This window comes from Poromitra crassiceps (genome assembly GCF_964638095.1).
Source record: "Poromitra crassiceps genome assembly, chromosome: 12".
Taxonomy (NCBI): Eukaryota; Metazoa; Chordata; class Actinopteri; order Beryciformes; family Melamphaidae; genus Poromitra; species Poromitra crassiceps.
The window spans coordinates 32,969,674-32,984,193 of record NC_139632.1 but is presented as its reverse complement, the minus strand read 5'-3'; the positions used below and the strand labels follow the sequence as shown (position 1 = coordinate 32,984,193).

General features: G+C 47.2%; 1 protein-coding gene across 1 annotated transcript in view; it reads left to right on the top strand.

Moving 5' to 3' along the window:
* The window catches only part of rnf13 (ring finger protein 13), an 84,394-nt gene extending 70,401 nt beyond the window's left edge, over positions 1 to 13,993 (top strand). The window contains exons 9-10 of the mRNA XM_083647096.1: positions 9,269 to 9,349; positions 13,430 to 13,993. Coding sequence (XP_083503222.1) covers positions 9,269 to 9,349; positions 13,430 to 13,809 — 461 coding nt within the window. The 3' untranslated portion in view covers positions 13,810 to 13,993. The remainder of the gene's footprint in view (positions 1 to 9,268; positions 9,350 to 13,429) is intronic.
* Positions 13,994 to 14,520: the final 527 nt, after the last annotated feature.

Genomic DNA, 14,520 nt, shown 5'->3' with positions numbered 1-14,520 from the left:
AGTGGCCGTTTGCTGGAAAAATCCATAGATAAGCCGCACCGTTATATAAGCCGCAGGGGGCAAAAAAGGCCAAAAAACTGGAAAAAAGCCGCGGCTTATAGTCCGGAATTTACGGTATTTATTTAGGTAGAAATTCAATTTTTGATGGCACAAGGGTTTTCTGGTCCAATTTTTTTGCCGCGAAAACATGTTTACAGATGTTTACGAGATCTTGTTGTGCTAAAAAAACAAACCACGCGAGTATAACGGAGTTAAAGCTTCAAGCATCCACGGGAAAATGCATTATGTTAAAAGATCAATATTGGGATTTATGAATCGATATCAGTTCCTTCAAATGAATGTTCGATATCAGTATATCGATTTTTTTTTATTTTTTTTTATTATTTACCCAGCCCCAATTTGAGTGGTTCAAGAGGCGGGGGGTTTGTGTCCGGACTTTAGCATTTGACTACAAAGTTCTTGGGCCATCTAGGTTTTGTAACTCTTCCTCCTCTGTCTTGGTACAAGGGTCAGCCTGGCTATAGCATCGTTTTGCAATGCAAATACCTTTTCTGCTAGCTCAACTTTTGTCTGTTTACAATGTACTCTGTGCATAGAGTACTCTGTGCATAGTATATATTATATATATATATATATATATATATATATATATATATATATATATATATATATATATATATATATAATATACACTGACTGAACAATAGACATATATACATAGACATAACAATAGACATATATATATATATGTCTATATATATATATATATAATATACACTGACTGAACAGTAGACAATGGGTTCAAGACTTAAAAGGACTGTTCCACCAACAATCCAGCTTTCATCACCTGGATGCAGGTGATGAAAGCTGGATGCAGAACATGTGTGATGGAGACAGAGGTGGAAGGCATTGGATGATGTCAGACTCACATGTATGGAGACGAGAGTCCACATACCAGAGTACAGAGGGGCTCTCTATATGGCTGCTGCACAATGGCTGTTGATGAAGAGCACAGTACCAGTGTGAGCAGCACGCAGCATCAGATCTGTGTCAATGTACAGGGTTATGTCATAGCAGCTGCCATCATGTCAACTCGCCCACGGACTTTTATTGCAGGCTCTTGCGTCATCCAGTCAGGCTGTGAGCTTTGACGTGTGACCGTGCTTTTTCGGGGGCCAGAGAGTTCGGTCAGCAGACGCCCGGCGAGCTCAAAGCCCTGCATCAAGTCAACACGTGTTGAGTGACGCCGACGGGGGGATCGTTTTTCCCCCTTGTGCACCGTTCAAACCGAGCCGGCGCCCCTTCGCTCAGTCTGGGAGAGGCCGGGCTCTCCCTCTCACCCCTGACCTCCAGTCTGGGCCCTCCCTGGGTCTGATGAGTCACCCTCCCCTCCTCCTGAGGTGGGGAGCAGCTGCAGAGGCTTAGCCGCCGTGTGGCTAAGAGGAGGTCTCTCTTCCTCTTAGTCACAGCACACCGGCCTCACAGCCAGTTGGCACTGTCTGGCTGTCTCAAGAAGCTTTTACTTTTTATTGTTCTGCAACTCTGTCTCTCTCTCTCTCTCTCAGTCCTTCTCTCTCATACACACATTCACTCCTCATGTGAAGTTCAGTAGGACATCATTGTTCCTCTGAGAGCAGGAGTGCTGGCCGGCTGGCTGACTGATGCAAAATGCAGGGGAGAGGAGAGGAGGAGGGCTGCTTTTAGCTTGTGCAACTGGCCCTGAAACTGTGACGTGAGGGATTCCCACCAGCTCAGCACCATGCAAACTGGCTACAACATGAACTGGCTGTTATTGATCGGACAGGAAAAAATACCTTCCGTTACCCAACGTCAGAGCTGACCGAGCTTCTGTTGGACATGTCCAACAGAAGCACTTCATATAAGGGCTTGAGGAGGACATGTCCAACAGAAGCACTTCATATAAGGGCTTTGGGAGGACATGTCCAACAGAAGCACTTCATATAAGGGCTTGGGTAGGACATGTCCAACAGAAGCACTTCATATAAGGGCTTGAGGAGGACATGTCCAACAGAAGCACTTCATATAAGGGCTTGAGGAGGACATGTCCAACAGAAGCACTTCATATAAGGGCTTGAGGAGGACATGTCCAACAGAAGCACTTCATATAAGGGCTTGAGGAGGACATGTCCAACAGAAGCACTTCATATAAGGGCTTGAGGAGGACATGTCCAACAGAAGCACTTCATATAAGGGCTTGAGGAGGACATGTCCAACAGAAGCACTTCATATAAGGGCTTGAGGAGGACATGTCCAACAGAAGCACTTCATATACGGGCTTGAGGAGGACATGTCCAACAGAAGCACTTCATATAAGGGCTTGAGGAGGACATGTCCAACAGAAGCACTTCATATAAGGGCTTGAGGAGGACAGTAAAGACAGTGTTCATATTAAAAAGCCCAGTGGTGGGATGACTGCATTTCCCAAGAGCACGCTGCAACCGTCCATTTTCTATTTTAACGCACAGTGCTCTTTAATTATGGAGAAGACGAGCTGGACACATCTCGTCAGGTGTCGTCATCAGAAGCCTGGAGCCTGCTCTCATACTTACCTTCTCATGCCAGGTCCATCCTAATGACATGACTGAGCTGGCCCTCACGAGGCTCCAGAGATGTGGAGCGAGTAAGGTCCACAGCAGCGTAGCCTCTTTGATCTGCAGCACTGCTGTAATCCGTTCTGTGAGGAGGGATGACCGGACTGTGAGTTATCCCCTGCTGGCTGCTGCACCGGACAAAATGCTGTCCTGGGCTGGCTTGTTTGGAAGTCTTTCAGATGTCTTTAGGCGCTAGACACAATTTAACATGCACGTTTTATCGCTTTTGAAATATCTCTTAAAGCCCAGACATACCAAGTCGATAGTCGGCGGTCGGCCTCGTCTTTGCGGTGTGTTGTTGGCTCTAGATTGTTTTTGAGGGTGCTACTAGAGATACACAACATTGGATATCCTGATGGCTGATCCATTACTGACACTGTATATGCACACATTTTTGTCCACCTAATATCAGAGAACATCAAAGTAAGTAGTAAGTGAACACATTATTATACCTACTCTTATCGTGACGGCCCACTGGCAGATGCAGACATGAAAACAATGCTTTTCAAAATGTACACGTTCACTGTGCAAAATAAGAAAACTACTTCAACTTAGTCGAGCATTTGGACATAATTACAGCGACATTTTATCGGCAGAAATGTTCGTTTCGGGCCGAGGCCGCTATTTAATTTGAAAGTCCTTATCGGCCGATACGATGACGTGCCGAACGCTGATCTCATTGTGCATCTGTAAGTGCATCCCTGAGTGCTCCCTCTGGACTCACGCTGCAAATTACTACATTCACACTTGTGCTATCAGGGACACGTCACTTTATTTGCCAAGTACAGTGAAAGTACAGGTTTTTGTACTGATGCCACTGGAGCAGAGGCACACTGAGAAGCTGTATAGTACCTATCAGTAGTACAGTAGTACATACAGTATCTGTATAGTACCTATCAGTAGTACAAAGCGTAGGAGCTCACAGACAGCGCATGTTAAGACATGGTAAATGGTCAAATGGACTGCATTTATAAAGCGCTTTTATCCAAAGCGCTTTACAATGTGCCTACATTCACCCATTCACACAACGAAGGCGGCCAGCTGCCACGCAGGGTGCTGGCACAGCCATCGGGAGCAATTCGGGGTTTAGTGTCTTGCCCAAGGACACTTCGACATGCGGACTGGAGGAGCCGTGGATCGAACCACCAACCTTCTGATTAGTGGACGACCCGCTCTACCTCCTGAGCCACAGCCGCCCCCAGACATAACGTTACGACATAACGACACGCTACACTATACATATACACGCCACATTCACTATCTTTCATTATCTAAGTCCCCAGAGCGAGTCTGGGAGTTCAGCAGGGCACTTTTTCTCTGCTTCACTCAGAATAGCGCAGTCAGTGTCACAGTTCAGCATTTCCTGCCTCCATGCTGGCCCCATGCCTGCATAAATGTCCCCTCTCTCTCTCTCCCCTCTGTCCACTGGGTTAGTGGCCTGAGACAGAGAGAGAGAGAGAGACATAAACGTTCCCTCTCTCTCTCTCACCCCTCTGTCCACTGGGTTAGAGGCCTGAGACAGAGAGAGAGAGAGAGAGAGACATAAACGTTCTCTCTCTCACCCCTCTGTCCACTGGGTTAGAGGCCTGAGACAGAGAGAGAGAGAGACATAAACGTTCTCTCTCTCTCTCACCCCTCTGTCCACTGGGTTAGAGGCCTGGGACAGAGAGAGAGAGAGACATAAACATTCCCTCTCTCTCTCACCCCTCTGTCCACTGGGTTAGAGGCCTGAGATAGAGAGAGAGAGATACATAAACGTTCCCTCTCTCTCACCCCTCTGTCCACTGGATTAGAGGCCTGGGACAGAGAGAGAGAGACATAAACGTTCTCTCTCTCTCTCACCCCTCTGTCCACTGGGTTAGAGACCTGAGACAGAGAGAGAGAGAGACATAAACGTTCCCTCTCTCTCTCACCCCTCTGTCCACTGGGTTAGAGGCCTGAGACAGAGAGAGAGAGAGACATAAATGTTCTCTCTCTCTCTCACCCCTCTGTCCACTGGGTTAGAGTCCTGGGACAGAGAGAGAGAGAGAGACATAAACGTTCCCTCTCTCTCTCACCCCTCTGTCCACTGGGTTAGAGGCCTGAGACAGAGAGAGAGAGAGTGACATAAACATTCTCTCTCTCTCTCACCCCTCTGTCCACTGGGTTAGAGGCCTGAGACACAGAGAGAGAGAGAGAGAGACATAAACGTTCCCTCTCTCTCTCACCCCTCTGTCCACTGGCTTAGAGGCCTGAGACAGAGAGAGAGAGAGACATAAACGTTCCCTCTCTCTCTCACCCCTCTGTCCACTGGGTTAGAGGCCTGAGAGAGAGAGAGAGAGAGACATAAACGTTCCCTCTCTCTCTCTCACCCCTCTGTCCACTGGGTTAGAGGCCTGAGACAGAGAGAGAGAGACATAAACGTTCCCTCTCTCTCTCTCACCCCTCTGTCCACTGGGTTAGAGGCCTGAGACAGAGAGAGAGAGAGACATAAACGTTCCCTCTCTCTCTCTCACCCCTCTGTCCACTGGGTTAGAGGCCTGAGACAGAGAGAGAGAGAGAGAGAGAGAGAGACATAAACGTTCCCTCTCTCTCTCACCCCTCTGTCCACTGGGTTAGAGGCCCGGGACAGAGAGAGACATAAACGTTACCTCTCTCACCCCTCTGTCCACTGGGACAGAGAGAGAGAGAGAGAGACATAAACGTTCCCTCTCTCTCTCTCACCCCTCTGTCCACTGGGTTAGAGGCCTGAGACAGAGAGAGAGACATAAACGTTACCTCTCTCTCACCCCTCTGTCCACTGGGTTAGAGGCCTGAGACAGAGAGAGAGAGAGACATAAACGTTCCCTCTCTCTCTCACCCCTCTGTCCACTGGGTTAGAGGCCTGGGACAGAGAGAGAGAGAGAGAGAGAGACATAAACGTTCTCTCTCTCACCCCTCTGTCCACTGGGTTAGAGGCCTGGGACAGAGAGAGAGAGAGAGACATAAACGTTCCCTCTCTCTCTCACCTCTCTGTCCACTGGGTTAGAGGCCTGAGACAGAGAGGGGGTGGGAGCTGCTTTGGAATGACGGGAAGAGAAGATAGCAAGGAAGAGATTTGGACAAAAATCTGGGGAAGATAGGGATAGGGGTGTGTGAATCTTTGGGTATCTCTCAATTCGATTTTGATTCCTGGGGTCGATTCTCGATTCAGTATAGAGGGGGATTACAGGATCTACTCCAGTCCGCTGTGTGCTAACAAAGCTGGTGTAGCAAATTATGGCATGAAAGCAGAATTAGCCTATTTCACATCCCACCCAAATCAGCCATTTTGTGTCTAAAATGCAGGAAGTAACACAATATAAAGATTAGACGGTATACTGATATAAATTGTATATACAATTTATATCAGTGATTGTATATACAATTTATATCAGTGAATGCCAGCTTTTTTTATTGTGTTACTTCCTGCATTTTAGACAAAGTGGCTGATTTGGGTGGGATGTGAAATAGCCATATAAAGTGTATAAGATTGTGTTTTAACTTTTTATATTTCAAAAGGTTTCATAAACTGATTGCAATAATGTAAAGGTCAAAAGGTAACACGTATTTGTGCTAAACTTGCACAAATAAAAATTCTTAGTGACTTCAAGAAAAATAATTTCAAGTAATCCAAAAGGATAAAAATGCTCTTACATAAAAAAAAAAATTGAGAATCGATTCATCATAAGAATCACGATTCTTACATGAATCTATTTTTGACACCCCTAGTAGGAGAAAGGAAGAAAGGAGAAAAGAGTGAAGAGAGGGAGGAGGGAGAGGTGGAGAGAGAGAGGGAGGAGGGAGAGGTGGAGAGAGAGAGGGAGGAGGGAGAGGTGGAGAGAGAGAGTGAAGAGGGAGAGGTGGAGAGAGAGAGGGAGGAGGGAGAGGTGGAGAGAGAGAGGGAGGAGGGAGAGGTGGAGAGAGAGAGGGATGCGGGAGAGGTTAAGAGAGAGAGGGAGGAGGGAGAGGTGGAGAGAGAGAGTGAAGAGGGAGAGGGAGGAGGGAGAGGTGGAGAGAGAGAGAGAGGGAGGAGGGAGGAGGGAGCGGTGGAGAGAGAGAGGGAGGAGGGAGAGGTGGAGAGGATGGAAGTTGCTGACGCTCAGAGAGAAAAGGAAGGAGCAGGGCAAGGAAGAGGGAGGGAGGGAGGGGGCTTTGGGCGATGTGACTCCCCAGCCCTTATACGGTCACATGCAGCCCTGGTACCGACCCGACCCACACACACACACACACACACACACACACACACACACATAGAGCCCGGCTGGGGGAAAACACACTCATTTAGAGCTTACATAAACACACCGGCCCACAGCCCTGCCCCCCCCCCCCCCCCCCCACCCCCCTTCAGCCAAGGCAGGGGAAGAGAAGGGAAGGGAAGGGAGAAGAACTCTGTGGAATCTGAAGGAGAGTCTGTTGTGAAATTCCTGGGCTTTTGGAGCAGTGAGAGTCTTTCCACCTCTTGTAAACGTCAGGACTCAAAAAGGAAATGCGGCGCTGGCTTGTTTGGCAGCCAGGCGCTCTACCTGCTGCCTGTGATTGGATAGATGGAAGTGTGGGGGGGGGGTCATTTAGGGAAATGTGACGCAGACACAATGTGAGGGAATGACACTCCTGAAGCAGTGCTCTTTGTATTGGCTTTAGGTGTCATGGATGAGCCTGATGTCATTCACATGGCAGATTGCTGCTGACTGGAGCTCAGCATTGAAACTTTAGCAGGGTGCTCAGAGGTGCTTCAGTCCTTTTCATTTACCATAAGTTAAAGGAGAACTTCACCAAAAAATCAAATAGATTTATTTTGCACATGATGATCACACATATCTGAAATCTGTGATTTGAGTTAAATTGTGGACCAGTGATGTCATTTGTGCATGAATGACATCACTGGTCCACAATTTAAAAGGTATAATCTCAAAGATGTTCATCTAATAAATGTGTGTTAAGTCACTATCTATCTGATAGTGACTTAACACAGTGGTGATTGAGCCTATGGCCCATTGATGGAAGCCTTTGCATTTTCAATATTGCAGCATTTATGAACTTGGTGTCTGTGGTGACACAGGGTGGGCGGAGCTAACACAACAGACTCACTCTGTAGGTCACTGTAGGTTCCTGACAACTCTTGTGTGAATTAGGATAACAAGCTACTTTTTCCATCTCTGCTATCATTACGGGTGGTTACTATGGGGCCAAAGAACCTGACACAGTGTAATAACAGTTTGGATCTCACCTGCAATTACTACTCACTGCCATAGGTGTCACCCAAGAGAACAAAACTGAAATCTTATAGATTATAACTTTAACTCAAATCAACTCTCAATAACTGTCAAACTACAGTTATCGGATATGTGTGAGGTCATGTGCAAAATAAATCAGCATTGTTTTTCAGTGAAAAAACACCGCTAGAGAATGTAGACTAGAGTGACTGTTTGGAACATAGTTTCACTGTTGTCTCTAACCCACAATATATGGAGTCATGGAGTTCTGCGCAAAATCATTTCTACTGATAAAAAGTATTGTCAGATTTTGGTCAGAGACAATGGGCGCTTTCACACCTACCTCGTTTGGTCCGGACTTTCGGACTTTCCAGTTTGATCCGAACCAAAATGACAGGTGTGAAACCTCCCACGGAGCATGGTGCGGACCAAAGACAGAGTCTTTGATCCGACCAAAAGAGGTGGTCTCGGTCCAGACCAAGCTGGACCAAGGTTTGCTTCCTGTGCAGTGTGAAAACATTTTATTGGAAGGTTCGCACTATCGGACCAATTACAGGAAGCTACAGCTGACTCGTCACTCGTCACGTTGCCAGAAAGGCTCGCAGGATGGCTTGCAGTCTTCGCCTCCTTGCCTGTCTGCGTTGGTACAATTTGCACACAACAAGGGTGTTCATTTGGCGAATTCGAAGTGTAAAATCTACTTTCACGTGTGGTGTGTGTGAGTCAAGGATCACACACTTGTGAACAGATTGCTAGTTTTAATAACGTGAGTTGCGGACCAGATACATTGGCATGTAATCATGAACTGGCTATACGCTACCGGTACTCGGACACCAGCTGGGGTTAGAGGCACGCTGATAGGCTTAGCTTGTAAACACTACGGTGGCTCACAGTAGACAAACATCGTGACATGCGATTATCAAATCATCTACACGAACTAATCTCGAGTATTGCGAGTGAAGTTTGTGTTGCTGGTAGCAATGCCATAATAATGCTATTATAATGACAACCAAGTGGATCTGTTCATTCATTGTGGTGAGCAGTTCCGGGACGCTGACGTCAGACACACGCTTATCCACAAGCCAATCAGTAGATGGCTTGGCCCACGCAGGTGATGACGACAGGACGTAAGTCTGTCATGTTAAAGTCTGCTGGTCCGCTGGGATCATTGCAGTGTGAAAGCGAACCTTACTGGACCAAATGTATACAATGTAACAACAACATGAGTTTGGTTCGGACCTTGGTCCGGACTTTTAGGTGTGAAAGGGCCCAATGTTTCATCGAACGGGAGGTCTGTGGCTCTAATGTATACTCAATTATGCGTCCTTGATATGAAAAGGTTTGAGAATCACTGGTATATGTGTTACTCTGTAAAGCACTTTGTAACGAACCTGTGTTGTGAAAAGCACTTAATGGATAAATATGACTGTCTTTTTGACCCAGGGGATGCCTACGATGTCTGTGCCATCTGCCTGGACGAGTATGAAGAAGGAGACAAACTGCGAGTCCTGCCATGTTCCCATGGTGAGTCCGACTCCTGTCCCAGAAACCAGCTGTGTCCTTAAAAGGGTGCTACACCCCTGTCCCAGAAACCAGCTGTGTCCCCCTTAAAAGGGTGCTACACTCCTGTCCCAGAAACCAGCTGTGTCCTTAAAAGGGTGCTATACTCCTGTCCCAGAAACCAGCTGTGTCCTTAAAAGGGTGTTACACTCCTGTCCCAGAAACCAGCTGTGTCCTTAAAAGGGTGCTATACTCCTGTCCCAGAAACCAGCTGTGTCCTTAAAAGGGTGCTATACTCCTGTCCCAGAAACCAGCTGTGACCTTAAAAGGGTGCTATACTCCTGTCCCAGAAACCAGCTGTGTCCTTAAAAGGGTGCTATACTCCTGTCCCAGAAACCAGCTGTGACCTTAAAAGGGTGCTACACCCCTGTCCCAGAAACCAGCTGTGTCCTTAAAAGGGTGCTACACTCCTGTCCCAGAAACCAGCTGTGTCCTTAAAAGGGTGCTACACTCCTGTCCCAGAAACCAGCTGTGTCCTTAAAAGGGTGCTATACTCCTGTCCCAGAAACCAGCTGTGTCCTTAAAAGGGTGCTACACCCCTGTCCCAGAAACCAGCTGTGTCCTTAAAAGGGTGCTACACTCCTGTCCCAGAAACCAGATGTGTCGTCCTTAAAAGCGTGCTACACCCCTGTCCCAGAAACCAGTTGTGTCCTTAAAAGGGTGCTACACCCCTGTCCCAGAAACCAGTTGTGTCCTTAAAAGGGTGCTACACCCCTGTCCCAGAAACCAGCTGTGTCCTTAAAAGGGTGCTATACTCCTGTCCCAGAAACCAGCTGTGTCCTTAAAAGGGTGCTACACCCCTGTCCCAGAAACCAGCTGTGTCCTTAAAAGGGTGCTACACTCCTGTCCCAGAAACCAGATGTGTCGTCCTTAAAAGCATGCTACACCCCTGTCCCAGAAACCAGTTGTGTCCTTAAAAGGGTGCTACACCCCTGTCCCAGAAACCAGTTGTGTCCTTAAAAGGGTGCTACACCCCTGTCCCAGAAACCAGTTGTGTCCTTAAAAGGGTGCTACACCCCTGTCCCAGAAACCAGTTGTGTCCTTAAAAGGGTGCTATACTCCTGTCCCAGAAACCAGCTGTGACCTTAAAAGGGTGCTACACCCCTGTCCCAGAAACCAGTTGTGACCTTAAAAGGGTGCTACACCCCTGTCCCAGAAACCAGTTGTGTCCTTAAAAGGGTGCTACACCCCTGTCCCAGAAACCAGTTGTGTCCTTAAAAGGGTGCTACACTCCTGTCCCAGAAACCAGCTGTGTCCTTAAAAGGGTGCTACACCCCTGTCCCAGAAACCAGTTGTGTCCTTAAAAGGGTGCTACACCCCTGTCCCAGAAACCAGTTGTGTCCTTAAAAGGGTGCTACACCCCTGTCCCAGAAACCAGTTGTGTCCTTAAAAGGGTGCTACACCCCTGTCCCAGAAACCAGCTGTGTCCTTAAAGGGGGGTTTCATCCAAAAACAATGCTGATTTATTTTGCACATGATCTCACACTAAATGAATGTCTGCCAAACGGTTTACAGTTTTTGGATGTGTGTGAGATCGGGTGCAAAATAAATCAGCACTGTTTTTTCTGTGAAGTGTCCCTTTAACTCCACTCCTGTCTGCTGCAAAACCATCTTCTCAATATCTGACCATCTAACCAAGCTGAACGTGTGCATGTGATGTGGAGCTCAGTGGCAGCCAGGCTGTAAACCCTTTCATCACTCCCATGTTCATTGCTTAACCCATTGATACTTGATGCAGCATTTGCGTGTATATCCCTCATTTGTGTGTGTATTCCTTTAAGACCGTGAACCGCGGTTCGCGGTCTTAAAGGGATACACACACAAATGCTGCATCAGGTATCAAATGGTGACCACACATGTCATCTGTCCTCCGTGATTCAGCCCCTTTAAGACTGTCTCCAGGGTCCAGGCTGGAAGTGTGTGGTGACATTAACCCAGTGGAAGCATGTGTGTTTGTCAATGCTGCATTGAAATGCCTTCATGTGGTTGTTTTCATCGTAGGACCCTGTTAGTTACAAAACTGCTGCTTTTCTAACATGTCAGATAAATGGATGAAGAACTACAATGTAGTCCATCCATCCATGTGCTTCCCCAGGTGTAAACTTGTCTCAGATTAGATGGTTGGAATGAAAACCAGTAGGGTTCTTCTGGGTCCAGGATTTAAAACCACCGGGTAGTCAATAGACTATCAAATGTGCTCTATAAATAGTAATTTACCATTTCTCCTCTTTATCCACCTTATTTCTAGCTGCCATGATGCCTGATGGGTGCTTCTTCCGCTTCCGGTGTAACTTTTACACTGTTTTAACTTGACAAAAAAAAAGTCTATGAGGATTTTACAGCAGAGCCATTCTGCTCTACAGCCGTGTCGTTCGGGTGCTGGGATAACGTAATGCATTGTGGGTAGTCGGCTACTGTGGCTAATGCTAACGGCTAGCGTAATAGTTACCTTACATGGCAGTAAAACGCCACTGAATGACCAAATTGATTTAACTTTTAACCATTTCGAGTAACACTGTTTCCATACGGACCCGCAGCGTTGGTTAGATGTTTATAACGTGACTATATTTATAACTTTCATAACGGACTCCAGCTTCCAGTTTATAATTCAGGTCTGCACCCGAGTATACCAAAAGAAATGGCAAGCTGCAACAATAAGTCACGTTAAACCGGACCTTGTTCCCACAATAATCTTTTACAGTGGGGCATTCAAAAATAAGGTGGATAAGACTATTTTGTTTCAATCCTGTTTCGCTTATAGAATTTATAGGGTCCATTTCCCCACTCATGACTCATGACCAGTGTTGGGGGTAACTCATTACAAAAGTAACATATTACATGTAATATATTACTTTTAGCAGTAACTCAGTAATATAACTTATTACTTATAGAATTTCAGTAATATTATACCAGTTACTTTGTAGGGCTGTCACTTTTTATTCGAAATTCGAATTTAACTTCGAATGTGGGGGAGGAGGGGCATGTTCGAATGTAATTTGCCACGTTCAAATTATTATTATTATTATTTTATTAAAAAATAAATAAATAAAAAATAACCAAAATTAACCAACTGCTGCTTGCTGGTAATGTTAATCCCATGTCAGAAAAAGTCTCCAGATTTGTCACGTTAGTCTCTTCTGAGAAAGATTGTCTCCAGCGTCTGAAAAGTTGTCTCGAGTTGGATGGAGCCCAGTTTGTCTGTGTTTTTATACAAATAACCACTATAGATGATAATAACAAAGGAAAAGAATAACATTTAGAATTTTGGATTGTTTACACTGACTTCAAGGCGGTTGAAATTATTTTTCGGGATGGTTCCGGGGCGGCGATGTCATTCTGCTGCTGCTGTTATTTTGGTGAAGTAATGCAAAAGTAGTGTAATAAGTAACGAGTTACTCTACATAGACAGTGATATTGTAAAGTAACTTATTACTTTCAAATGAAGGTATCTAGTAATATGTAGTATATTACATTTTGAAAGTAACTTGCCCAACACTGCTCATGACACAGTATCCAGTAGATTGCCCTGTTCATGTACCTTGACCTTTGATCTGTAAGTTGTGGACATGGAGGGAAACGCCCATGTCATGAATGAACTCTGACCCTGCTTATCAGGGCGTCTGGTAGTGCAGCGGTAGATTCCCTGCCTACCAACACGAGGGTTGCTGGTTCAAGCCCTCGTCTTACCTCCAGCCTAGTCAGGCGTTCATACAGGCACAATTGGCTGTGTCTGCGGGTGGGAAGCCGCATTAAGGGTATGTGTCCTCACCTGGTTGCTGCACTAGCACCTCCTCTGGTCGGTCGGGGTGCCTGTTCGGGGGGAGGGGAACTGGGGGGAATAGCGTGATCCTCCCATGCGCTACGTCCTGCCAGTGAAACTCCTTGCTGTCAGATGAAAAGAAGCGGCTGGCGACTGCACATGTATCGGAGGAGGAAGGTGCTAGTCTACAACTCTCCCCAGATCAGCAGAGGGGGCGTGGAGCAAGGAGCAGGACAGCAGGGGGGAATAACCTTCTCCCCCCCGATTCTGTCTCTTCCCTTCAGCCTACCACAGCAGGTGCGTGGACCCCTGGCTGACCAAGACCAAGAAGACGTGCCCGGTGTGCAAGCAGAAGGTGGTGCCCTCGCAGGGCGACTCGGACTCTGACTCGGAGGATGGCGAGAGTGGCCCGGAGGAGAATGAGGAGGTGTCTGAGAGCACCCCCCTGCTGCGCTCGCTGGCCTCCACCTCCGCCCACTCGTTCGGCACCATGTCGGGGGTGTCGCCCCCCGGGCTCGAACCCGAGTCCTCCGACTACGATGACGATGAGTTAGACAGCAGCGGCAGCGAGGAGGAGATCACCGTGGAGACCGTCGCCGTGGAGACCGTGGTGGTCCAGCTGCAGCAGCCCTGCTCCGACCATGCCCCGCCCCCCCGCGCCTGACTCCACCTTATACAGTGCCGAAGTCACGCCCTCTTCCAGGTTCGGCTTGTGTACTAAGGGATTTGATCCGCCATTCACTTTTTCCATAGTAAGATGCTTATAAAAATCGTTTTACTTGGCCAAACCAAGTGATTAGCTAGCCTGGGTAAACCCAGCCCCCACGTGACCTGCTCTCAGACAGACCCTGCTCACTAGTCACAAGGTAGTGACTGATAGCAGGTCTGAGAGCAGGTCACGTGGGGGTTGGGTTTACCCAGGCTAGTGATTAGCTATATTTAGAATGAGGAGAGATGATAGAACATTTCACTCTGACCAAAAAAATCTATATAAACAAGAACAAATGTCAGAGTGAAATATGGTCTCCCCTGATTCTAAATATAGCTGAATTGTTCAAACTGTTTTTATTAGCACAAAACAGTATCTATGGAACAATGAACGGCGGATCAAATCCCTTAGGACGTATGCAGAACCTGGAAGAGGGTGTGACTTTGGCAATCTATTGGACTGACTGGATTCTAGGCCACCCTGTGCCCTCCACCCTGTGCCCTCCACCCTGTGCCCTCCACCCTATGGCCCGCCCCTCCCCAACGTCCTCCACAACCTCAGGGCAGCAGAGACTCGTTGGGCGGCTCGAAGAAAACAGGATTGGTCATTCAAGTTTTTCTGTCACTGCTTCAAATCTGTGTGAATGCAGTGGTTCTCAACAGGGGG